The sequence below is a fragment of the Pinus tabuliformis genome, chromosome J (genome assembly GCF_031772625.1).
Source record: "Pinus tabuliformis cultivar Carrire ecotype Pingquan chromosome J, CPIR1, whole genome shotgun sequence".
Lineage (NCBI taxonomy): Eukaryota > Viridiplantae > Streptophyta > Pinopsida > Pinales > Pinaceae > Pinus > Pinus tabuliformis.
In genome coordinates, this window is record NC_142295.1 from 67,226,073 (window position 1) to 67,254,059 (window position 27,987).

General features: G+C 37.1%; 1 protein-coding gene across 5 annotated transcripts; it reads left to right on the forward strand.

The window, feature by feature from the left end:
• Positions 1 to 5,388: 5,388 nt before the first annotated feature.
• On the forward strand, positions 5,389 to 19,971 carry LOC149225534 (uncharacterized). Of its 5 annotated transcripts, XM_089377123.1 has the most exons (6): positions 5,392 to 5,638; positions 5,808 to 6,008; positions 18,786 to 18,910; positions 19,102 to 19,188; positions 19,282 to 19,374; positions 19,547 to 19,971. In XM_089377123.1, exons 3-6 carry the CDS (start codon positions 18,863 to 18,865, stop codon positions 19,742 to 19,744), a joined length of 426 nt encoding a protein of 141 aa, XP_089233249.1. In that variant the 5' UTR covers positions 5,392 to 5,638; positions 5,808 to 6,008; positions 18,786 to 18,862; the 3' UTR covers positions 19,745 to 19,971. The 5 variants fall into 5 exon arrangements, with proteins under 5 accessions (XP_089233248.1, XP_089233249.1, XP_089233251.1 ...); XM_089377122.1 differs by lacking the exon at positions 18,786 to 18,910 and having other exon boundaries at positions 5,389 to 5,717; XM_089377121.1 differs by lacking the exon at positions 18,786 to 18,910 and having other exon boundaries at positions 5,393 to 5,638.
• The last annotated feature ends 8,016 nt before the right edge of the window (positions 19,972 to 27,987 follow it).

Genomic DNA, 27,987 nt, shown 5'->3' on the forward strand with positions numbered 1-27,987 from the left:
AATTTTGCATCTACTTTTGTTGCATCCACTTTTCCATCTTGTTTGGCATCCATATTTACATCCTCTTTTGCATCTATTATTGTACCCACTATTGCATCTAATATTTTTGTGCCAAAATTAGCGCCTAGTTTGGCACCTCCTTTTGCACCCACTTTTGATTATAATTTTGCATCCTCATTTGCGTCTAGGTTTTCATCAACTACTACATCTATTTTTGCATCCCTTTTTGTATCCAATTTTGGACCAGGATTTGCATCGGGTTTTGTGTCTCGTTTTGCATCTACTTTTGCATCGACTTCTATTGCATCCACTTTTGCACACAATTTTGCATCCACTATTGCACCCATTTTAAATTTCACTTTTTGCATCCCTTTTTACATCTTCATTTGCATCATACTTTGATTCTTTTTTTGCATCTATCATTACATCCACTTTTGTTATGCCACAATTTGCACCATGTTTTGCACTCACTGTTGTATCCACGTTTGCTTCCAATTTTGCATCCATGTTCACATCCTCTTTTGCATCAAATATTGCATCTATTTTTGCATCCACTTTTGTGTTAGGTTTATGCATTTGGTTTTGCATCTCGTTTTGTATCTACTTTTGCATCTACTTACATTGTATCCATTTTTTGTATCCAATTTTGTTTTGCCTGTTGCATCAATGTTTGCTTCCACTTTTACATCCATTTTGCATCTTATTTTGCATATTTTTTGTCTATTGTTACATCCACTTTTGTTGCACCATATCTTGCGCCTACCATTGCAACCACATTTGCTTCCACGTTTGCATCCCCTATTGCATCCACTTTTGTTTCATCCATTTTTGCATCTGCTTTTGTGTCCGTTGTTGCATCCACATTTGTTTCACCAAAATTTGTGCCAAGTTTTACACCTACCATTGGACCCATGTTTGCTTCCACTTTTGCCTTCATGTTTGCATCCAAGTTTGCATTGACAACTGCATCTACTTTTGCATCCAATTTTGTGTCAGGTTTTTCATGTTGTTGTGCATCTACTTATGTTGTATCCACTTTTCATCCAATTTTACTTCTATTTTTGCCCCCATTTCTATGTTCGCTTTTGCATCCCTTTTCCAACACTCATCATATTTTCTGCATTGATGATATTCCTTATGGCATTGACAATTATGAACAATTGATGACAATGTCAATAATATTGACAATGATGAAAATGAAGATGATGGCGATGACATGAATTGTGATTATGATGATAAAGACGATAGTGGTTACAATGACAATGATGATGATGGCAATGATTATGATGATGACGATGCTAATGACGTTGGCGAATCTTCCCAATTTTAGATGTTGTCATTGTCACAATCATAAGCATTATCTTTGGTGTCATCATCATCATTTTCATCTAGGTCATCATCAAAAACTATAATGGCATGAATGATGATGATGATTACAACAATGTCGATAGAAATTACATTAATGATGATGATGGGGATGATAAAAATGACAATGACGATGATAATGGTGGTGATGATGATCATCATCGATCATCTCTCAAAAATAGAGTTGTTATTTCTCTTACGTATATCAATGTGTCCTAAACAACCCTTTTCTAGCACTGATCACATTTTTTGGGTTGATGATATTTCTTACAACATCTACAATTATGAACAATTGCAAACAATGTCCATAATGATGATGATGATGGCATGAATGGTGATTATGATGATAATGTAATGATGGCAATAACAATGACAAGGATGTGATGATGATGACAATGATTATGATAATGAGAATGACCTTACAATCTTATGGATTCGTGAACAATTACTAGTTTCAATACCATCTTCTGGATACGTATTACTATCATACTTTTTAGATTTTCTGTCTCTCTTGAGGTATCTTACTATAATGGTGTTGTCAACACTAGAAATATATCTTGTTGTAATGGTGGTTCTAATGTTAGCACTAGCAAAGTTTTTGTTAAATTTTGGTTAAAAAAAACCGATTTATGCAATTATTTTGACAATCTATGTAAAAAAGTAAATAACATCCAATTATTTTGACTGTAGTCCCATTGATTATCATGAATTCACCAGTCTGAAGACCATCTTCTACATACATATTATTATTAAACTTTTTGCATTATATCCCTCTTATATCTTGTTGTAATGGCAGTATTAGCACTAGAAAAATATCTTGTTGTAATGGTGATGTTAGTATTAGCACCAAAAAAATCACTAAATTTTGGTAAAAAAAAGTTTATCATTTATTTATTTTTAATTTGGGAAATTTTTGTTTTTATATTTTTTGTTTTTAGTTCTATTTTTATGCAGTAATATTTTTTTTTGTTGAATTTTGGTAGTAACTAGTTTTTGGTCTAATCATATGTATTAACCATGTTCTTTATGCTACAAGTCTAATTGTTGGGACAAAATTGCTCTTTCAAATAAGTTGAAAAAAGCATATAAATGGAAGAATAGCGATGACAACTATTTTCATTGTCCAACTGTTCAGTATATCATGTATGAAAATATTCAACATTTTTATAAACAATGGATTAGAGGTGAGTTTGTAATTGTACATAATGTTTGGATGATACATAAAAACAAAGTTTGTTTCATTGATGTGGTTAGGATCTACTTTGGATACGAAACCCTAGGTTTGGAAGTATGCAAATAATGAATTTGGTTTACCTTTGATAACAAATGAAATTTTATTTCTTTTTCCTCGTAAAACCAAGGAAGATATGGCAATAATTCTCGTTAGAAAACTACTTCTTGTTGAAGGTTTATAATTGGTTGCAAAAGTTCAACAACTGGGTATAGAAGTTTTTAGTTGCTATTAGGGAAACAATGTGATTATAGGTTTTAGCAGACATAGATCATTCTTGGTATTTGATTCACTTTGAGAATATAAGTACACCAAAGTGGATTAGGTTATGAGTGGATTGGCAAAGCAATACTTATTTGTTCCTTTTAGTTTTTGAGATATCTCAAGTTCAACTAGTGCTAGTAAATGGTTTCAAAGATGTTTGCTAGGGTTTTTCAACAAGGTCACTAGGTCCCAATGTAACATAGATACTTCATATTTGTTGAAAAGTAAAACCCCCACATAGCACTGAATAGATCATTAATGACTACCTAGAGAACTTAGACTAAATTAATCGTGGAAGTAAAAATTACAACCAAATTAATCATGAAAGTAAGAACTACAATTGAAAAAAACACACTTGGTAATATACTAGAATTCATCCTCGCCAAATCCAAAGTTGATGAATAATATGTTAAATCTTTAATGAAACTCATGAAAAATAATAAGCATGTTATCGATATAAGAGTGCATGAACTTGCTTAATGTATATTTGTTAATTGGAGATGATGAATATCTAAATAAAGTTGATGAATAATATGTTAAATATTTGATGAAACTCATGAAAGATAATAAGCATGTTTATCCATATAGGAGTGCACAAAATTTCTTAATGTGTAGTTTACGAGAAATTTTTCCAGCGTAAATCACAAGATATATCATTTGTTTAGGCGTTTCGAACCAACCAGTGTGGTTCATCGTCAGGACAAGTTGAAGAATCAGATCCAACTTTGCATGTTAAATAGTTTGAGCAGAGGGGATATTTGCACCTTAGCCTTAACAACCCTTGCCCAAGATGAATCTATTTAATGGACTAGCTTGGATATGTTAGGTCTTGGATTTCCAGAGTACCCAATCAATGCTTAACTCCCTAGTCCTAGCCAAAATTCACTCCTATTGAAGAGACAACTTGAACAATCTTGCTAATAAGATTAACAAGTTCGTTCCTTTTGATTGATTTACAACAAACCTTAATGCCTCTCTTTTCTTATCCTCCTCTTCCATTCTCCAACAAAAACTTATTAATCTTATATCATAAACACTTTATATAGGTAAGCATTGTAATCATTTTCCTCAACTCACACGGTACCTTTACACCTCAACCCATATAAGTGGACCTAAGTCCATGGCACAACCCATCACACTCTAAGATGGTTCTAATTGTCTCCTCAAAACTAGGACATAACACACCTTAAATGCCAAATGGTTAAGTCATCCCAAATTTGTGGGATTTTTTCCTTCATGGAACACATTCTAGCTAGTGTTGATCAAACACAATGCATTAACACCACTAACACACACTAAAAGTCCTAGATACCCTTACGCTGTGGCACGCACCCAAGCACTTCGACTGCACCTCCATAAAATGCACCTTCAACTTTGGATGTCCCAAAATAGTAATATCCTAACCCAATATGGCCTACTTGTTAGATTTGTGTAGTTCCCTCCTTATCAGATCCTTGCACCTCCTTGCACTCCATGGTAAATCTACTCTAATGGTCACCTTCCAAGTTCCAACACTTCCTTTCACATCATGACATAACCACCGATATACATTACAACAACCTTCAACTTCTTTAGTGGGTTGCACATCTATTTCACATTTCTTCTCCATCTTACAAAGTGGTAGTGCCAAGGAGAGAGTATCAAGTTGAATCAAGGATTGCTCACTTAGTACCACTACTAAGTTGCCTTCGTGCAACTTGTCAAATCCCTTAATTTTGTTTCACAACTTCTCATAGGGCTTAACTTGCTTGTATACACTTCTAAGTGAGACTACAATCCCCCAACCTCTCCTCTGCAACCCTTGTTAGAGTCTTCTTAGACGTGCAATCATGCCTCAAGCTGAATATAACACTAGCATCCCAAATGTGCATGCTCATTCCATCTTTTAATGCTTCGCTGAAACCACATTATGACACTGCTTAAAATGAAATGTTTACATCTTAAGACAATGTACCTACTTTGCTTATGACAATCTAAACTATGCAAGTGGCTAAGAGAGGACTATATTTTCCCAGGATGAAAATATAGGGTCTTACAACCCCATTCACACAATAATTTTAATATAATTCACCCGAAAAAAGATACATACCCTACTCCTTTCAAATTTATCATATAATTTTAAGAAATTAACACTTGTTATTAACTATTAAATAGACTTACTATATATTCTCCTTTGTTTGCACCCACCTTATATGTAAAAACATATAAATATTTTCAATACAACCAAATTAAAATCATATTTTTCCATTTAAAAATTATTAAATTGAAATTAAAAAAAATTACACCTAATAAACTTAAACAACAACCATAAAATTATATTATTATTATTATAAATATTTTCTAACCTAACCAATAACCAAAAACATTATATAGTTACTTCTTTAGTGATGTGAAAATAAAAAAAATGTATTTATTGTTTTAATAACACCTAATAAACTTAAACAACAACCATAAAATTATATTATTATAAATATTTTCCAACCTAACCAAGAACCAAAAACATTATATAGCTACTTAACTAGTGATGTGAAAATAAAAAAATGTATTTACTGTTTTTCACTATGAAATTAGCATTTTTGAAAAAAGGTAAAGCTTTACTTTTCTTTACAAAACCCCTCCCAACCCAAACTTCGTTTACGTTCTAGAACAAGGAGGATCTGTTCGCTTTTCGCAGGGCGGGAGTGAAAACGAGATTGCAGAGATTTGCGAATTAGGGTTTCACCAGTAGCAGACACTCGAACCCCACGATCGGTTCTTCAGTCCATTGACGGCGCCAAGGTATGTTCCATTTTTAACTTCAATGGATTTCCACCCGCACATTCAGTCTTCCACACAGAGAGGAGTACACGCATTTCAGGTTTCTGGTTCAAAATCCAGTGTGTTTTTAGCAGCCACTCTTGTATGTTTAGGTTTTAATCTCTGTGCTGCAATCTGTTACTGTTTGTAGGGATGGCGCTGGCATTTGATGAGTACGGGAGGCCATTTATCATAATAAAGGAGCAGGAGCAGAAGACCCGAATCAGAGGCTTAGATGCTCAGAAGGCCAACATTGCGGCCGCCAGGTCCGTTGCGAGAATCCTCCACACCTCACTCGGCCCCAAGGGAATGGACAAGATGCTCCAGAGCCCTGACGGCGATGTCACCATCAGTAAGCTTCTCTTCCATTTATTGAATCTCTATTTCTGGGTCGGTAAAACCCCTTAAAAATCTAAAAATCTGAAACTAAGTAGAATTTATTTTAAAAAACTTATGATTCGTAAGTAGCAGTTACTTTAAAAAATTTATAGGTTTTCCGAAAGGAGTGAAATAAGCAAATACTCTGCGATCTGCTTACTCTTCCTCACAAACTGTGAGGCCCGCCGAGCTAGATGCTCTACATACGACGCTGACTGCCTACGAAAGCTCCCGAATGGGTGAATGCGTTGAGATGTCACTAACATTGAGAGATAGACACTTTCCAGGGATCTACTTGGCGTAGAGGTACTTTTGGCGGGCTTTTCACTAACCAAGAAACTTCGTTTACAAATTATTTTGCTCAAAATAACACCAATTGCTCGACAGCAGAAGGTTCATAAAGAAATGGAAATAATAATTTTAAGAAGAATTTCGGAATAAAGAAATAAATTATATAAATGTCCACAAATGATGAAAGGACATTAGGTTAATGGGACTAAAACTATATATTGATGCTGGAGTGCTTAAAGGTATTCGCTGAAAAGGAGAGACTACAAATAAGATTTCAGATTTAACAGAATGACTAATGATAAAATAACAAAGGGGTGATTATCTTAATTGTTTGTAGCCAATGTTGTTGAGCATCTGGCTGGTTCTGGTTACGTGTTAGTAGGTAACCAGTTTAAATCCCCCAGATTTAGGTGCACTAGTCTATGTCAACAGTTTTACGAAGAATGCCATTCACAAATATGGAGAAGCATCTCTTGGATTTCCTTATCAGATTTTCAAGGGTTATAATAACAGATAAACCTGATACCATGAAGACGAGCATCTGGCTGGTTCTGGTTACGTGTTAGTAGGTAACCAGTTTAAATCCCCCAGATTTAGGTGCACTAGTCTATGTCAACAGTTTTACGAAGAATGCCATTCACAAATATGGAGAAGCATCTCTTGGATTTCCTTATCAGATTTTCAAGGGTTATAATAACAGATAAACCTGATACAATGAAGACGAGACTAATAGCAGAAGCCTAGAAAATAAATAAGTCCTAATTTATCTAAGCGTCAAAGGACAGGTATGCAGGGCCATAAACCAGGCTGGATTCTATCCTGGCAAACTTTATTGAAGCTCATCGGACTGCAAAGTTTGACGGGTTACGTGTGGAAGGGAGAACCCTGGTGATGGGTGTCTGTCTAGTGTCTACAAGATATAAGCTGAGAATTATAGCTTTTGTAAGATAGCATACCTAGATGGCCTTGTGGATTATCTGGATGATCTCAACTGTGCTTGGTAAGGGTGCTTCTGAATCACTGATCGTCTGTTATTTTTGCTCATGACTGGTGCATCTACCGGGTCATCGATGCTTCATCCAGCTGAAAAAATGATGCAATCAATCTAGTGGATCTGGGTCTGGAGGACTCATGCATGTCCTGCTCTTAGAGTATTTGGTTCGCTTTACTTTGTTCTTGAATAATGAACTCTGCTTTCACTGTTGTGGGGAGATTCCGGTCTTAATGGATTTTTTGTTGTCATTTCAAAATTTGTAGTGGAGATAGTGGATAAAAGCCATGCACTGCAACAATGCTCCCAGCCATATAATTTCATTAAATTTTGGAATCTAATAAGAAAAATCGAAATCGAGTAATAGTTTGTGTGGGAAGCAAAGAAAGTGAGAAAAAAAATCTCTTAGCTTTGAGCTTCATTTATGTGTACTTTGTATAACGGCTACTTGGTTAACTTAGTAGGTCAGTCTTTATTATCTAAAATATGCATATTGAAGATTGGATATCACGGCAGTTTCTCCCTCTCATCGCCATTGTCAACATGGTCGTCAGTGAGCATCTCTACATGAACAGAGGATCTATTTGTCCTTTTAATGTTAACAAATTTATAGTTAATTATATAATAAATATTTTGATGTACATGTACATGAGGACTGATTGGCGCCGTGAGCAAATCCAGGCAAGGGTAGGGGGTTCAAGAATTTTAAGGAAGGTTGCCTCTTGTTCATAATTGTTGTGACAATTTTTCTGATTACTGGAGGTTCAAGAATTTCAAGGAAGGTTGCCTCTTGTTCATAATTGTTGTGACAATTTATCTGATTACCTTGACCTCCCTGATTTCAGCATACGTGTAACTAGGAATGGCTATAAACCATAGTAGCAAAATTTGAATCCGAATATGTATTCAAATACAACTCAGTATGGAAAATACCTAATAAAGAAATGCAGCATGGTTCCAATATGGAAATCTATATTTCTCAGTATGAAAATAAGCGTTTTGTTCCATATTTTAGAAGAATTTCATCCTCAGAACACACTAAAACCAGAAAAAGCAATTTATTCTTTGAAAATTTTGCAATGTAGTTTATTTTTAAGTGTTTTCTTACTGTTATTTTTATTTTTTTGAGGTTTTTGCTATGTTTTTTTGGGGCTTATATGTTGATGGGTATCAAAGACATTATAAGGTAAGTGAACTGTTCTGTATCTGCATTGCAGTGAAAACATACTGAATTTTGTACTGTTGCCGAATTTCCATATGACCAAATCTTGCTACTATGCTATAAACTAGATTTCCAACATTGAAATCCCCTTGTGTATTCAGCTATGGGTCCTGTGGGTCATCTCGACTCCCTCCATGATAGTCCTTAGAACATATTCAGGTTTGTATTTGTTCAATAGAAATGTAGGGAAACAAATATTCCTTTCAAAGGTGTATTAATTCATACAACACATATTTAACATTTTACTAAAATATTACTTTTACTTACTTCCATATCCCACTACTTCTATGACGTTGCACAAACCTACTTCCATATCCCACTACTTCTATGACGTTGCACCGGTTTGTGCAAATGCTAGTTCTATATACGATGTAGGGTTTCAGGGTCGGCGACAATGCTCTTTAACTTTTTAAAACATTTATATCTTAAAATGGGTTGTTATATCGGATGTAGGGTTTCAGGTCCGCAGATATATCCTTCTCCGAGGGGTTTCAGGAGGGCCTCTTACGCCGCGCCCCCTTTTCAGGTAGACGCATTTGCAAATATTTGCATTGTGCTATTTTTCTTTCCAGGCGGCGGATTGACTTGATCGGTGCACGGACAAAGGTGCATTTTTGGATAACTGATGCGGCTAGTTCAGATCCTCATATGCAATCGGATAGAGGTGAGTCTAAGCCTTGATTTCTTTTGTCCCTCTCAACCCATATTCTCTTATCACGATGTCTTTTTTGTTTTGTATTTCCGCTTCACATTTTCCAGAAGAGGTGCTTGCTTATATTTGCTTTCACAGACTCATAGCAGGCATATTTTTTCAATCTGTGTTTTTTTTGGCGCATTTATTGGCTTACATATCGATTGATATTGATATATTTTCCCTCAATTTTTCTAATCTTTTATTTCATCCGAGTATAAAGAGATACATTCTGTAAATGCTTTAAGCTTCGAGAAATATCAGAACGAAAATATACATTCTTTGCTAAGCCTGAAGAAGGCATTGATATTGATTGAAGGGTCCTGTAACTTCTCTAAAATTCAGAATTCTTCTTTTGAGGCACTTGGATGATCTTCAGAATACTGACTGTCATAAGAATCCCTATTCGAGGATGCAGAAATATGTTCGTGTAAGATATGACAATCCTTGATTTCACTTCATAACCTTGAACCCTCAGCCAACTGTAGTCCTTCCTTCCTCAAGGTGTCTGCTTCACCATTTAATTCTTTGTAGACATGTTCAAAGCACTCTGAAATAAAAACGGACAGAACGTTTGATTTCATCTTCTACTACTGCCATTCATCCAATTAATTACTAACAACTGATGAATTTAGTAACACTTGTTTAACAGATTCTTCTCCTACAAGAAAGTAGCACAGTCTGAATTTAAAGGCTAATCGAAACTGTAATCTGAATGTCCTTTGAGCCTATAAACGGACACAGTTAGAAAACATGCACAGAACATGTAGATCACTGTCGAGAACCCCTGTTAATGCTATTCCATTATCATTGAATAAAAAGCTGCATCACTAACATATCTCAGTGCAAAATGCACTGCCCCCTTCCAAGTATTAGAACTTGTGTTTTGTGGCAACCTGATGAACTTGCCTAGGCTGCACCATGTACTGAAAGTGTTGACTGCAAAACAAATGTTAGGCCTTGTGTTAACTAAGTACATGAGGAAACCTATCAATTCCCTGTATACAGATGTTCATCAAATCTGAATTAGAATCAGCAAAGTACAATGGATTTACTACCACAGGGGAGTAGCCATGGGTTTGCAGTACATCATTTGAAATCTCATCAGAATTTCAATTGCATACACTGGAGTAGCCATGGGTTTTCAGTCCATCATTTGAAATCTTCTAAGAATTTCAATTACATACTTTTTCTGTCCAAGGAACACTTCACCTGCACTTTGCTACACCCCTAGAGCCAGCAAGTAGTGCTTCAAGTCATGACAAATTCTCTTGCCAATTTTTCCATGCACCAGTTTGTGGATTCCTTTTAACTTCCTGTGAGTGTAAGATTGTCTACATATGGGACTAAAACAAGCAGATTAGAATGATCTACCAAATTGTAAAAATTAGAATCTGCATCTGTCTCAGTGAAACCCAAATCTGAAAGTTATTCATCGATCTTGGAGTGCCATGCAAATGGTGCCTGTTTCAACTCATAAAGGGCCTACTTCAACTTGTAAACATGGGTCTCAAGCCTATTCACCTAAAAGCCTCTTGGTTGGTTTATTCATATAACTCCTTAATCAACCTATTAAGAAATGTTGTCTTTACATAAATTTGATATAAAATCCAATGGAAGATTGTTGTGAAAGACATAGTAAATCTGATAGAGGCATATTTAGTAACAAGAGCAAAAGTCTCCTCATAGTCAACTCCTTTTTAATGGGAGAACCGTCCAGCCACAAACCGAGCTTTGCAGTTTTATATGCTGCTATCTGGTGCATGCTTAACCATGCATGATTGTTGTAAGAAAAACTAGAGTCAAATACTGACTTCTCCACTAGTCTAGGCACTATCTCCTACCCATCATTCTTTAGGAGGAGATGTATTCCTCCATCATGGCATTTTGCAGTACTTGCTTCCTTACTGCCGTTAATAGAAGGTTTTGTTTCAATAATGAAAGATATCAGTGCAACATAACTAGGGAACTTTTTAGGAGGGTGGCTTATTTGAAGGGAAGTAGTTGGAGCACCAACTTACTCTGTTGCCTCTTTTAATGTCTATATTAGCCATCTAGGCTTTCTAGCTGAACTTGAAGGTAAAGAGGCACCCCTTGCACTTCCAAAAGCTTGCTGATCTAAGTATGCGTTTCATGATCTTTTTGATTTCTGCAGATCTGTTTTTGGGATACCAAGCTCTTCTGCCTCCATGGTCACTATTGGACGTTCTTGAGACTTAGAGGACCATGCATTTTCTTCAAACTTGGTATCTCTGCTCACAACTACTTTATGTTGAGATGGAATGTATATTCTATAAGCTTTTGAGGTTTCACTCTAACCTACAAAAATGCCCTTCAAACTAGAAGGTTCCAACTTGGTCCTTTTCCCATCTGGAATATGAATGTAGATAGGACAACTGAAAAACTCAAAGATGTGTTACTTGAGGCTTCTGAATTCCTCCAGTCTTATCCTTCAAAATTTTGTGAGGATACCTATTCAAAATATAGACAATGATGAGACATGTTTATACACAGAGACACATGAGCAGAACTAGATCATGAATCAAGGCCCCAAACTACTGAGGGTTGTAGGGAACTATCAACATTTTCTTGATTCTTGATTTCATGCAAAAGGTATCAAACTCCTTTGTTTTTTGTGAATTAAGTCTAGGACTTCCTAGAAGAATCATCAATAAAATATTCATAGTAAATGTTACTTGATAAGGAAGTTGAAGAGATGGGCCCACATACATTTGAGTTGATTAGGTCAGAAACCCCTCTTGACCTATGTTTACTGCCAGGAAAACATCCTTTACATGCTGGCCAAGTGCACAACCTTTGCACACTGCTTTCTTCTCAGCCTTGAAGATTGGCAATGCCCACACCATGTTTTTCAAGATTGGCAACATTCACTAGTGCAAGTGACCTGGTCTCTTTTGTCAAAGCTCACACATGTTGTCACTATCATACCCTAAAGTTCTTATAGGATTCCCTTGCAATTTAGGATGAGGACTTGTTGATCTTCAAAGTTAGCCATATATGTAGGATCTATCATCACTGAAATTGGAAAGAGATTTTTAGTTAAGCTAGGTACATACAAAACAGCATTAACTTAGTAAGCTTAAGAATATCACTTGATGGATCCCACTCTTGCAACTGGATATGTGGCATCATCACCAAGTTCTACTAAAGGTACTCTTGTTAGAGGTTGTATGTTTGCAGGCTCCACTGTCCACATACCAGTCCACATCAGACATGATGTCAGATGACAGGCATGAGACCATTGAGAAGTGTATCTCGAGATTGGATGAAAGCTCGTCCACTTGAGCTGATGCTTTTGTACTCTTTACAAGTTGCTTTCCCTTCCCCTTCTTTTGATGACATTGGAAGCGAAGTGCCCAAACATTTGACACTTGAAGCACTTGATGTGGCTCAAGTCCTTCCTTCCCTGGTTACAAGAACTTGGCTTCTCTTTCTTCCCTTTTTAACCCTTCTTAGTTCCTCTTTTCTTGTTTCCCTTCTTCGTCTTACTAATGGGGACAACATTCTGCTCCTTCTAGTTGAAGTCATTCCATAGCCTCTTCAAAATGGGAAGTTCTAACTTTTTTTTGGCCTAGATGTCATAGCCAAAAAGTTTCCAAAAAGAACAGGACCTATTTAATGCAATGAGTACTAGCTTTTCACCCTTCACCTCCTCTCAATTGCTGCAAGCTGATCATGGAGATCAATAATCTTCATTAAGTAGGAAACTACAATATCCTTTTACTCATTTGCAGGGATTAAGCTTATTTCTTAGCAATGTCTTCTGTTTGTTGTTCTCACTCTGATAGAGTGACTAGAGCATCAAACATGTACTTTATTGTGGTCTTTTTGGTGATGTGAGGGATCTAATGATCCTTCATAGATTCAAGTATGACTCACTTGACCTTGGCCATCTTCTTTTTATGATTTACTAATTACACAGGTTTGGGAGGCTCTACAACCAGTTTCTCAATGAAGTTAGACAAATCCTACTCCAACAATATCTTTGTGCCTAGAGGCGCTCACCAGCCTGGTATGGAAGAGATGTTGTAATGTCGTGTCTTGATATGTAAACATTTTGACTCAGTCAAATTTCATAAAATGGAAATGAAATAAAATTAAAAAAAAAAAAATAAAAAATAAAATTAATAATTAAAATAAACTTGAGGTAAAATAGTCAATTTATTGTTGGTGGTTTTGACAACCCATGGTTTTGCTAATGGTATTCTTATGTAAGAATAATTTCTCACTCTAGATCCATCTTAACTCCAGATCTATCGAGTGTCGAGAGGGATCAAATCTATTGAGGTGCAAACCTCTTTTAGAGTGAAAAGAAATTTGATCCCGCCAAATGCTTGGAAGATCTGTAGTTAAGATGGATGCAGGCTGGTTACCTGAGACTTCCCTGGGATGAAGTTAAGAGGGACCTTCCAATCTGTCCATGTATTTGAGATTGACTGTAGCCATACTACTGCATTGGAATATCACCTAAACGAAAGTTAAGACAGATCAGCAGCCTAACAAAGAACCCGACAACTTGAAACTTCACTGTGCTTTTCTCAAGCATGGATCACATCATCCGATCCCTGGAGCCTCCTGACAGCTCCCTTTCATAGGTAGCAGTCCTACTATCTATTCAAGGATTTTTAGAATGTTTCAACAAACCTTTCTCTGATACCATTATGAATTTTTGTCTAACTCATTGTAAACAGATTCTTCTTCTAGTGGAAACTAACATTGTCTAAATTTAAAGGCTAATCAAAACTGCAATCTGAATCTCACTAAAATCTACAAACACGGTTGGAATACATACATTGGAACACACGGATCAATGTCAGAAACACCTGTTACTGCTATTCCAATACTGCTGAATAAAAATCTGCTAGAAAGGATTTTGTGTAAGAACTGAAACTAACCCTATTACAGATCCATACTCTCACTCTTTCTTATAAGTGACACCTAGGGTTTATAAAAATAGATATATTACTTAGATCTCTGGATCTGTGCTCTATCTAACTGATAAAAAATGAATTCAGAAAGACTGAAAAATAAAACAGAACTGACTCATCTAACTTTAGCACTTTATCTTTAACCTGAAGTATAATGATAAAATTATCTTATTCTTTTTATGGCTGGTCCATACATGCATGTGTGTGCCCTTATTGCTGGAATAGTAAAATTTGTGATGTGCTCCTACTGTCTATTTATTGCTGCATTCTCACCAACAGATCATTATGCTGTTTGGAATTTAATGCTGCATGGATTTGTGTAATGCTGCTGTAATATAAGGTGCCCAGATCTGCCATGTGTGCTCCAACCTAGTAGAAGATGATCTGGGGTACACTATCTAACAACAATGAGCCAACAAACACTGGTATTTTTTTAAATGCCACTGTGGGCTGCTAGCTTTTAGAGTATTGTTAGGGAAATAAGCTCGGTGTAGTTATTTGATCCTCACCTAAATCTGTTTTAAATCTGATACAGTGAGAGTTATTGAGATAGAGAACACGTATGGCTTCCCTTTTTTGGGGGGTACCTTGACTAGCTCCATCAAAGTAATCCCATGTTCTAGATTTGTCCATAGGAGCATGAATCAACTTTTTCTGTGTTGGGGTTGATGAAAAAGCTTTGAAGTTTGAGAAGATTGACTGACCTTGGAAGGCACATTGAAAGAGTTATATCCCTGTCTTCAAAGATTTCAACATTTCTATCTTTCTAGATTCCCCATGATACTATTAGAGGAAGGACTTTGAGGACTGAGTTTTGCTACCACTTTTTAGAGCACTCTTCAGCATAACCTCCTTGTCCACAGTCCTTTATCCTTGTCAAACCATCCAGATTTCCTTTATTAAGGACAAAATATCAGTAAGTGGTCTATGTTATTTTCAACTCTTTTACACATGATACATTTGCTTGGACTTGATCCATTTCTTCTCTTAAGAACTTCCTATGTGGGTGCTCTATTTAAGATTTCCAACTGCATGTAAATAATGAACTTTTGAAAGGTTCTTATCCAGATGCGCTTCCACCATGAGAGTGTGCATTCTGGTCTGTCCAGGGTACACGATTCTTATCCTAACTTTGGAGTGTAAATCCCCAAGGCTGGATTTTAGACCAGACATGTTCATCATCAGAGTCTTTTATATAGGCATGGCACACTTTTGATTTGTTTATAAATCTTTTTGATTGAATATTTTCTTGGCCTTTGAGTCGTCTCTCTGTTCAGCGCTATTCCAATCCTGCTGGAAAATGGAGGAGTTTCCTGGTCCAGCTGCCTGGTCTAGATTGAAGAGAGTTTATCACTGCTTCTGGCAGCTTGTACTCAGCTCCACTGCTTATCCATGGGTCTATACTGATCTTCGCCTTAGCCTCATTGCAAACCTTCCATGCCAGCAATCTGCCTATTAAAGGGAATGTTATAGTCAGTACTTTCAATAATATGGATGCATTGTTGATTGACTTGTTTGGGTTTCCAATCCAGTCTTCTGCTGAATTGGGCTCAATATATCTCTGAATGTGAATCTGATTCCAGAGGTCCTCTTTTGATATTAGTCTCCACATACACTTGGCTTTTAGGGCTTTCCCAAAGGAATGATATTCGATATGTAATGCATGTGGGCTTTTTTGTATACCTTTGTTTTCTTAGCAAAATATAGTCTTATATTATAAAAAACAGATCAAGTACTGTAATTGCTTTCTCTTTGCATCCATGCTAGAAGAGCCAACATATCAGATTGGGCATCATATTTGGAATGTCTCATGTCATTCTAAGGACAAAATCCACAACAGTGATAAGATTCAATGTTTGCTTTTATTTTTATTGTGCTCTTTCCAGCTTTGTGGCTGGAATGTGTTGTAGGTCCAATTGAATCTGTATTGAGTTCAACCTGATTGTACAATGTATTTTTCTAACTTTCTACAAACGTGTTGTTTATATCTAGTATAAGCAGATGGGGGATAGACTCATGGAGTACTAGGCTTGTGCAGTTACATCCTATAATTAATCTATTAAGATTGGTTCTGGTCTCCTTAAGTCCATACCCAGATGGGTCATGAGGGGAATGCAGAAGTTGATTTTGTATTCTTATCGGCACTGGGTCATAGATCCCACGATCCTTCATTTAATGTCTAGTTTTTGTCAATAATTAGGTTCTGTTCTTTAGATACTCCAATCTTTAGTTTTAACTTTTAATGTGTAGTGTTCTTTTATGGTGATTATTTTTTAGTATTTAGATCCTGTAATGATCCTTCTACTATGATTGGTTCTTTTTAAATCCTTTTCTAAATCCTTTTCTAAATCCTTGATGTCAAAGGAACACAATTTCGTTATCGAGTCAGGCAAGTCTTTGTTCATTGGAATTAAAAACATTTTACGGAAATGAGAGTGCTACCAGGAAAAAATTTAGATAATATAGTTCTGTAGTTTGATGCTACAACAAATTTTGTTTGTGCAGTCACTGCCTTGTTTGGTTATTGGTATCAATTCTACTTTGGTACTGCATTTAGATACTTCAAGCTACATCATTTCCACATAAGATTGATAGTAATTCGACTATGTAGTGATTATAAAAAACACTGTTGTTTATCTATCCTATTTTAGTACTACCACACGACTTGCAATTGTGCTAAACATAAAATACGAAATAGTTAAAATTTTGATCCATTTTTTGCTTTTGTAAGAAAACAATAGTTTATTTTAACCAGTGTTCCATGAGGATGTGTCCCCTATGGTGGGGTGCATGTATCCACGCTTCCCACACACCTAGGATGGGAAGATGCTCAGGGACACGTTTCCCCACGCCCCCTTTAGGGAGACACAAGGAGACGCAGGGGGAAACGTTTCCCTACTGTGGGGATGTGTTTCCCCAAAAGGGGTGCTTCTGGGCAGCTCCCCTAAAAAAGGGCTAGGTGCTCCCCCTTAATTTTGCTTGAAACAATAATTTATGAGTGGGAAAGCTCAACATTCAACCCTAGGGCCCTATTAATTGACTTAGGATGTTTAAGAGTGGTTCTGACCTCATTTTATTTCATATGGAGAAAGTAAATTTCAGATTCCACTCAAAATGCATCAGACATAACAATTTTTAGGATTTCAGGAATGAGCGAATTGCGATGTTTCCATTGGGCTCTATTATATATAAGGGTTTGGAACTACCATTTAATCAAGAGCACCAAGCCCAAAAGCACCCCTTTTGAGGGGGGCCATGTTCTGCTTAATTTTTTTCTAGTAACTGTTGTAATATAGAAATTAAAAAAAATTATAAAACAACCATAAAAAAAAAAAAAATTAAAAAGAACAACACATAACAAATATCAAAACCTAAACTAATTTGCAATCTCTAACTCACTCATTCGAGTTACCAAGCTTATGTCTACTCAGCTTGCTGCGCAGCACTATTTGACTTACCAGTTAACTGTTGCACCTCCTCCTCCATGGCACTCCTAAAATGCTCATTGGCCATTTTTAATCGTCAGTTTTAACTTTCGAGTCTTGACTTTAGATATGGATGACCTTAGACTGATTCTTTGACTTTAACTCTTTACTTTTTTTGAGTTTGAGTTATATCAATTTACTATTCCAATCTTCAGGCTTAAGTATCTACTATAGTCTATTTTGGTTAGTACTAATTAGATTCTAGAATCGCGAATTTAAATTTTAAATCAATTTAGAATCTAGAATGATGAATGATGAATTTAATTTTTAAATCAATTTAGATTCTAGAATGTTGAATAATGAATGATGAATATGGATCAATCTAGTTCATTATTGAATCTCGTGGTGTATGAATGAATGATGTATGTATTAGTATGAATGATGAGTATGGATCAGTGTATTTCATTATTTAATTCAATCATGTACGGATCAATGTATTTATGCTTTCATTATTGAAAATATATATATATATATATATATATATAAAATATATATATATATACCCCCATATCCCCCTGCCCCCTAATTTTACCTAAAATTTGAGGGTACTCTCACACGCCCCCCCTGTGCATCACCCCAGACATGCATCTCCCTATCCCGGAGTCTTGGTGGAACATTAGTTTTAAGTTGCCAACATAGAAGGGTTGAAAATATAGTATGACTTCATATTGAAATATGACCATGCCCTTCAAATTTGATGCCAGGTTGAAGAAGTATTTTAGGAAAAGTATTTTGAAGTGTGTTCTAGTGTTTGCCTTTTAGAAAATGTTAATCTTTTTTCAAGCTTTCTTTTCAGTTCTTATAATTGATTTGTTTGTTTTACTTTAGTGGTTTATTTATAATAGTTAAAAAGGCTTACGAGATTTGATGGAAACCTTTTATACCCACACCAGATATGCCAAAAAGACCTTAGACGTGTGAATGCCAATTTTGATGCACCGTTCATATTGTGCAGTTGTGATGTTTTTTGTTAACGATTGTGCTGAATAGCTTTGTGTACACCAGATATGCCAAAAAGACCTTAGACGTGTGAATGCCAATTTTGATGCACCGTTCATATTGTGCAGTTGTGATGTTTTTTGTTAACGATTGTGCTGAATAGCTTTGTGTCGAATGATGCAGGTACCTTCAAGACAATTTATACCACATACGGGAATCACATGAGATGGATCTAGATTTGAAGATAGAATTCTTCAAACATGTTAACTAATGCATTCAACTGTCCAATGTTCTTAGGTAGCGGTCTTGTAAGATTTCTTCTGACAATATCTGGTAACAAGTGTATTATTGTAATCATTAAAATGTTATAAATAAGATATATGAAATAAAAATTCAGGTATTGAATTTTTCATTAAACATTATTTAGAATGTATTAATACTTATAAGTATCTTAGACATGTATTTGTGTGAAAATAAATTGAATTGGTTTATGTTTAAGGACAAGGCATCCAAGGCGAGGTTAACCAAGACAAAAGTCACTCATCGTAGTGGCCATAAAGGTTTAAAAGCACTGATAACAACCTTTGTAAGTATATTAAACATGTGATATTTTTTTAATAAATTTTGTACTAGAAGAAAGTCATTGTCATCTAATTTCTCCCTATTTACTGATTGATAGGAACTAAAATATGGAAGACCTCCAAATCATTTGGAAAAGGAGGTGCTGCAGCAAAAGAGATGGGTTGAATTTGTTGTTTGGATGGACTCTATGGTATGTAATCTTATTTGGATTTCCAATATACTTTTAAACCATATTTTCATTTTATTTTTTAGTACTATTAGATATTATATCTTACCTCATTTTATGGTTAACATTGTATAACAAAAACATGTGTTGTGTTATGTAATTAATACTAACATGTAATATTGATTTTTTTTGTCAGAATGCTATAGGTAATGATTGCCAAGACGATGATCCAAATTATGTTCAACATATATCAAGAGATGATGAGGATGAGGATGAGGATGATGGTGGTGAAGGAGGAGATGATGATGATAGTTGCGGTGTTGGTGATGATGTGGATCAGAGTAATGAGGATGGTCAAGATGATCATGAGGATGATCTTGGTGGTGGTAGCTAGGCATGCACATGCATTGTTTTTTATGAAGAAATTATTGTGTAGAATGACATTGTTATGTTTAGATGGGTGTTGTGAATTTACCCTATATCAATGAGACATTTTGATTTTGTAATCATACGATGAGTTTGATTTATGTATGTTGTTAATTTATCGTAGAATAACGATATTCATGAAATATTTTGATTTGTTAATCATATTTGAATTTTACTTGTTTTGATTAAAAATAATACTGATTTTATTAGTATTATGTTGCTATTTTATACATGTTTTGAAAATTGTTAATGACACATTGTTATTTTTTTGGATGGATGTTGTCAATTTCTCTTAAATTTCTTTACAAATGATTTCGAATTGTGATATCTGCTTTAATGATATTTAGAAACTATCATATATTTCACTATGAATCTATAAAGGGGGTCATATATGTAAAGAAAAATATACTCTATATAAGAAGTCAAATGTGGATGTAACCATGGATGCAAAATTGAAAGTAAAATTGGATGTTAAACTAGGAATTAATACAAAATGCAAACAATTGACATACAAAGTGTTTTAAATTAGAAGTGAAAAATTGTGCAATAGTTGACACAAAGAAGGGAACAAAACATGGCATACAAAAGGATATCAAATTGGGCAAAAACAAGGACACATAAATGGGCACCAAATTAGATGCAAAAAAAGACAACTAGATGTAAAATAAGATGCAAAGTTGAGCGTTAAAAAGAAGCAAAAAACGTTACAAATTAATATGCCAAATGATGATGCAAATAATGGTGTAAATTTGGGATGCAAACTTGGGTGCAAAAAAGGAAAAAAAAAAGATGTAAGAAAAGACATAAAACAAGATGCAAAATGGGGCTGAAAAAAGGTGAAACCAAGGATGCCATATTGGATGTAAAAAATGATTCCTAATCACATGCAAATTTAGGCTCGAACTCAGACACAAAATTATATGCAAATGTGGACACAAAATGAGGCAAAAAAAGATGCAAATTTGGATGGTGAAAACGATGTAAAACTAGACACCAAAAAAATGCAAAATTGGATGAAAAAGTCGGTGTAAATAATGGTGCAACATTGGACACAAGTAGACACAAAAAAATGGTGCAAAAAGGGGCATAAAATAGCTTAAAATTGGATGCAAAACTTGGTGCAAAAACAAATACAAAAGTAGACGTAAAAAATGGCTCTAAATTGAATGTACCATTAGACACAAAATAAGATGCAAAGGTGGACACAACACATGACTCAACATAAGATGCAAATATAAATGCAAATCTGGATGCTCAAAATGATGTAACATTAGATGCAAGAGATGGTGTTAAAAATGATGCAAAATTGGATGAAACAAATGACGCAAAATATGGTGCAAAATGAGATGGGAAAAATGGAGACAAATCAAACGTAAATGTGGATGTAAAAAATGGTCCAAAAAAAGATGCAAAAATGGGCACAAAAATGGATGCAAAATTTGGTGCTAAATCAAATTCAACACATGGTGCAAAGATAGGCACCAACGCTGGTGCAAAAATAGAAGCAAAAACTAGTGTAAGACTAGATACAAAACCTGGCGTAAGACTAGATGCAAAAACTGACACAAAATGGATGCATAAAAAGACGTTAAATTGGATTCAAAATACAGTGTAAACTTGATGCAAATGATGGTGCAAAAATGGAAGAAAAGAATGACACAAAATAGGAAGCAAAAGAGAATGAAAAATAGATGCAAAAAATGACACAAAACTAGAAGCAAAACCTGTCATAAAATAAGATGCAAATCTTGGTTCAAAATTTGACGCAAAAAATGATGCAAAATCTAGCGTGAAAAAGGATGCAAAATCAGGTGCAAAAAAGGACGCTTTAAAAATTGTACAATAGAGCCAGATTTAGCGCCAGGTTGCTCATCACAATTACAAAAAAAATGCACTAAAATCTGGCGCAAATCGCTGGTTTTGTTGTAGTGAATGGATCAATCTGACAATTTATGGGTGAATTGCATGGGACCGGGAGAGTTCCTGCACCTCTGATTCAGACGATGAGTTAGAGCACTGGCAAAATTGCTTGCATGAAGTTTCTACATTGTGATGCAATATGATGATGAAGGCGTTGCGCTATGTTTTGTTGGAGGTCAGAAAGTTACCTTATTATGATGGTTTAACTGGTGTATATCTGTTTTTTGATGACTTTGAGCGCGAAGTCCCTAAGGACCACCACTTCCAAGCATTAGAGTTGGCGTTGTGCGCTACACCTGCATGATGGTGGGGTACGCATAAGGATAGCTTTGCTGGCTGGCGAGACTAAAGGAGAATTATGAAGCTACGGTTTGGGCGCGCTAATACAAGAATGACTAAGAAGTATAATGGGAAGGATGATCCATGCGATCACCTGGTGAAGTGGACTAAGGCATGGGGGACAAAACCGCAGCCACCATGGGTACACATATTTTTTCATACCTTGGACACAATTCCCATGAACTGGTATCTGGAAACAGAGCTCCGCCATGGCACGATGGAATGGGTTGTATTGAAGGAAAGGTTCTTATTGACTTTTAGTTTTAAGGACGGGTTTGCAAGCATAGATGAAGCAATGCAAGAAATTAAAGCGGTTATCTTCAAAACACCGAAGGAATGTATGGAATGGACCCAACTAGACTGGAGCACCTAGTTGTGCCATGCATTAGAATGCTATAATGTGACTATTGAAGAGGAAGAAGAAGACCCAAGGAACATCAATATTCTGGAGCCAGAAGGACATCGCAAAGTCGAAGGCCCACAAATAGAAAACTTGGACATCTCTGCACCTTTGAAGACGAAGCAAGTAAACATTGGCACTAAAGAAGAATCGAAGTTTGTGAAAATGGGTGCGTGCTATATTATCACTGCAATGAAATATCTAACGAGATGGGTGGAAGCATAGCTGGTTAAGTATTTCAGGCACTATGACAACAAAATTATTGTTTGAGTATGTCTTAACCATATTTGTATGCCCGAAGGTGTTGATAAATGACAGGGGTACGCACTTTCTGAATGAAATGATCAATGCGTTGATGGAGGAGTTCTACGTCTACCATCAGAAAAGTACACCATATCACCTGCAGGCAAATGGAACTGTCGAAGCTTTCAACAAGATTTTGAAGAACACGCTAACGAAGATCTGTAACGCACAGCGGAATGACTGGGATGTGCGTGTACCTGTAGTACTCTGGGCTTATAGGACTACTTGCAAGAAGCTAACAAGGAAAATGTCGTTCAAATTAGTATATGGGTTAAAGCCATCATGCCGATGGAATACATTGTGCTTAGTCTATCCATAGCAGCTTTGACGGACATGGAGGATTGCGAGGCCTTGGACGAATAGCTCGCGCAGTTGATGGAGCTTGAAGAAGATCGATTTTTTGTAGGATTCCATCAACAAGCAGAGAAGGAACATGAAAAATCATGGCATGATCGCCATATCAAGCTTCTCACATTCAAGGTAAACTATCTTGTCCTGTTATATGATAGTCAATTCACTAAATTTCCAGGTAAATTCCAGATGCATTGGTCAGGGCCATATATTGTCAAATAAATTACAGATGGAGGTGCAGTTCAACTCACGAAGCTGAATGGGGAACCCTTCTTGGGAAGGGTGAATGGGATCAGGTTGAAGTTGTATATAGGGGATCCTGTGCAATGACTATATGGCAGCAGGATAGTCTTAATGCTCTAGGCAGTTGCAAGGGAGCACAGGACTATAAACTACACTGTCCGGTTTGAAGGACAACACAGCAATCAGGGTATGTGGAGAGTGATGAAGATGCAACCAATGAAGCTGCGCTTTGGAAGTTGTGCCATGGGGGAAGGTACCACGCAGCCCCGCAGGAAAATGACCATTGGAGTTATTGTTCATGACTTGACGGCTAGAAGACAGTTAAGTGAAGCAGGATGGCGGAAATTAAGGCAAAAATATTTGAAGATTTGTCATCAAAACAACATTTATTATCAAAAATTGGGGGGAATGATCAGATTTGAATTCAAAACCCCCTACAAATTATGCATGTTGGTCCAACAAAGAACACTTAGTGATCTAAGACTTGTGGCTGAATTTCATTGTCTGTCGCCTATGAGCCAAGTGTTTTGGGAAGATTTAGTTGTAAGCCCAGTGTTTGCAAAATTGCCTGTGATAAACCGAAAGCTTATTCTTGAGGAAATGTCTGCAACAAGCCTTGTTGAAACCGTTATTGTTGGCGATGTTGTCTCTAATGTAGTAGCCTCAGAAGTTGTAAGTATGTAAGCTCCAGCTACTATGCCTATGGCACCGAGGTTGCCTAGACCGAAGCAAACCCATACCAAAGAAAACCAACCAGCCAAACCAAAAACATCCCCGAAGGATATGCAGAAGAAGGTGTTGGTGCGCGCATCACGAAGGAAGCATACTAAAACACAGGAAAATCAGAAGAAAGATAAGTAGCCAGAGAGATTAGTGGACCTGGAGGTAGAAGAATTCTAGGGAACGGAGGATATTGATGCTGAAGGGGTAGAACCCATTACGAGGCTGCCAAAGTATGTCCCTCCATAGAAGGGAAAAGCAAAGGTAACGAAGGACCCTGATACCAGAAGTTTACAGTATCCACTTCCCTGCTACCTGAGCAGGTCCCCTTTGAAGGTCCTCGGCTTGTGCAGATCCCGTTGTTAAAAATTGAGGATTGGGACCTCGTGAACCACACTAAGTTTCCACAGTTGGTGACCGAAAAATATATGAGAAATGTTTATTATGATGAAACGGGTGTTACAACATTGGAGCCGATGGAATGGGTCGGTGGAGTTGAGTAGTCAGGATTGTTGAACATGCTACTAGTGTCGCGTTATCACCGCTCTAAAATCAATACCGTGTGTGTGCGCGAGCTCCTCACATTGGTGCATGATGGGTGTTTACGGCTTTTAGATCCTATGCCCATTATGGACATGTTGATTCATAGAATCACGTTTTAGCCTTACAAAGGCGCAAACCCTATAAAGGAATTTGGAGGGAAGACTGGGGAGAAAGAGTTTGCTGAAAATATGAAGAAGGAATAGGGCCTCCTCAAGAAGTCATGGAGGTATTCAATTCTCTTTGTTACAGACCAGGCAGTTCAATTTTCTGCCTAGATTTTAGCAGGAAAGGTTATGAGAAAATTTCTCGCAGACGAAGTTTCAGCGCCAGTAGTTTCACTTGCTACATAGTGCGCGAAAAGCGTACAATTTAATCGAGCCAGGTACCTTTGTCAGGAGTTCCTAGCGAGCTATCACAAGGCCCAGGAGGAAACCAAGTCATTCCACTATGCTTGGTTGTTGCTATCAATAGTGCTCGTTTCATGGAGATTGCCAGAGGATAGCCCTCCTCTCGAGGAAGGATTGTCAGAGGCCACACAATTTGCCTCTTTATGGTTTACAAAAGATGTTGCGTGAATTACGGAAACAAATATATTTTGGACTTTTATGGAAATGGATCTCGATATGGAAATCAATCAACATCCATGGTTGTCCCCAACCTTGTTCACGCAGCTGCCAGACTACGAGGCATTCAAGGCTAACTTCCATAGAGTCTATATCCAAGCAAAGAAAGATCTAGAGCAGAAATGACACCAGTTGCCCTATTTGGTTTAAGAAAGGGACATACAGGAGATTGTAGGATTATGACCTATAGAATAGTGCGCCCTATCCGAATTAGATGTTGGAACAAGCACAAGTGCGAAAAGTTCTGTTGCGCAGAAAATAAAGGAGGCCGCTAAGAAAGCTGCATGTACCCTAGAAAAATAGAAAAAGAAGGAAGTTGCAGAAAAGGCTCGCATAGAGGAAGAATGCACTGCTAAGTAGCAGGTGGAAAAAGAGCAGCGTGAGTTGCAAACAGGTGGTAAGTCACATTCACCGGAGATAGAGGAAGAAGAGCTTTCATCCCAAGGTGGAGGAGGTAATGAGGGGCAGAGCACCCTCTTTATTTTGAAAAGCCATGGCATGGAGCAGCAGGGTGGAGCACAAAAAAGCATAAATTTGATAAAACACAGGTTGATCCCATGGTATTGATAGAAATCGATCTCGATGAGATTGGCGATAAAGTCAGGGATACAATGACAAAAGTCCTACATCAGTTTGAGCAACAATACATGTAGATGCTGGGGAGCATCCAGAAGGATCTGCGAGAGCTGCAAATCCAAGCGAGTAGAATATAGGTGGGTGTTGGACAAGCGAGCACGGAGTAAGCAAGACTAACACCCGGGACAACCCAAGCAACAGAGCTAGTCAGGACCCTCGATCTCAGAACTATTCCATTGTCAGATAGGTCCATTTGCGCAGAATCTGCTAATCATCGTCTTATACTTAGTACAGTCAAGGATATAGGAATGAATATAACAACGATCTCCAACGAAACCCTCCACGTGCTACAAAAGGGGGTGGAAGATGAGTTGAGAACCAGGGAGCAACACACCTTCAACCTCATCAGTGAGTACAAACTCAAAAATGAACAAATGTTCGTTGAGAAGACACAAGATCTGAAGGAAAAGGAGGCACTCCATGCGTGTAGTTCCAGTCTAGAGTCAGCAGTAGTGGAGGCCTATAAGACAGTGCCTGAACTTCACATCCCGGAGGATGCACAACTTGATACCAAAATCATAAAATTAGCCACTGGTGTGCATGAGGCTAGAGCAAAAGTTGGACGAGTAAATTTCGAGTTTAACATGAAGATTGCAGAGCTATAGTTGAAGTTGTAGTCTGCAACTCCGCCTGAGGTAGGGGAGTAGCGTGGAATCGCAATTAAGGAGGGCATGGATAACTTGTATACCAAAGTCGCCAACTATGCGACACTGTTTGATCAGGCTATGGAACTATTGACCAATTTGCAGGAGTATCCGAACCTGCAAACATTGTACACAGAGGTAAGAGAGATACAACACCAATATGATGAGGTTAGGGCGACTGCATGCACCTTAGCACCAGCACAATGCCTTACCAAGTTACAGGAAGGAAAGCATCTACTGGCACGGGTAGAGGAAGCACAGAAGAAAGAGACCTTGCTAAAGGCGAGGTTGCAGCCTTGGTTCGATGAGGCTTATCAGATCACACTCTCCATTCAAGATAAGATTAAGGGGCTGCAGCAGATGCAACAGACAATGAGGATGGCAGTAAAAGGACCAGCCATTGAAAAATTGGTCGAGGAGGTTCGACAGGCAGCAAGACAGAGTGTTGTTGAAGTTGCAGTGATCTAGGTGGAGCTGGGGGATCTTCGTAGTAACATCATGGTGCCAGCAGACTGACTCGAGGGTGAGTCACGAAATTTGTGTTGGGGGTCTGTTGCAATGGGGTCCCATGGGTTAGTTTGGGGTTAGATAACCCAAATTTGGGTACAATTTTTGTAAATTATGTAAAGTCTCCGTGATTTGTGGATGCAGAGAGCATAAATGAATAGGAGTACAAAGGGCTTAGCCCCTTGTTTTGGATAATTTTTGTGTCGGTTTTGAGATTCACCCATGGTCCGCGGACCATGGAATTATATGAAAAATATTATAAATAGGTGTCTCTTAGAGAGTCTAAGGTAGAATAAGTAAGATAAAGAATTGGGTTAATAAAAAGAGGCTAAGGTAGGAAGGCTCTTCTTCCTGTGCTTAGGTAGAGGAAGGGAGGCTCCACAGCTGAGTGCGTGGAGGCGTCGGTAGAGTCCGGAGATGAGTGTGTGGACCCCTGCAGTTGTGTGTGTAGGGCAGTTAGATTCTGTAATCTATGGATTGAGATCAATAAAGACAATTTTTTGAAGAATTATTGAGTATTTTTGTTCATGCCTATTTATGTTATATGCCGCTGATAAATGACTTGTTTTATGAAATATTGGTTGAAGGCTATGCGATTCTCTTGAATAAGTCTTAATAATGTATGCAATGCATGTTTAAATACTTCCCCGAAGTTTCTGGTAATTTCTATTATGGTTTCTAACGAACTAAGTAGATCTGCATGAATGCCAATTTAGGATTACTTTCTAATGCACATAAGTAGGTAAATTGATTGTTAAAGGTCTGCAAGGACTAATCGTGGACCTCTGCAAAGGTTTGAAGGCTATTTTAACAAAATTGCAGTGACAAGCCCTAGGATTCTACTGACCTGCGCAGAGGCAGATCTAAGGCGTTGGAAGACATCACACTAGTCTCTAGATGCAAAAACATGGTTCTTGCATCCCCCCATATTGCTTCGGGTGAGACTGCAACCTATGCTACGCGGGTTGTTTCCAAAAGGGAT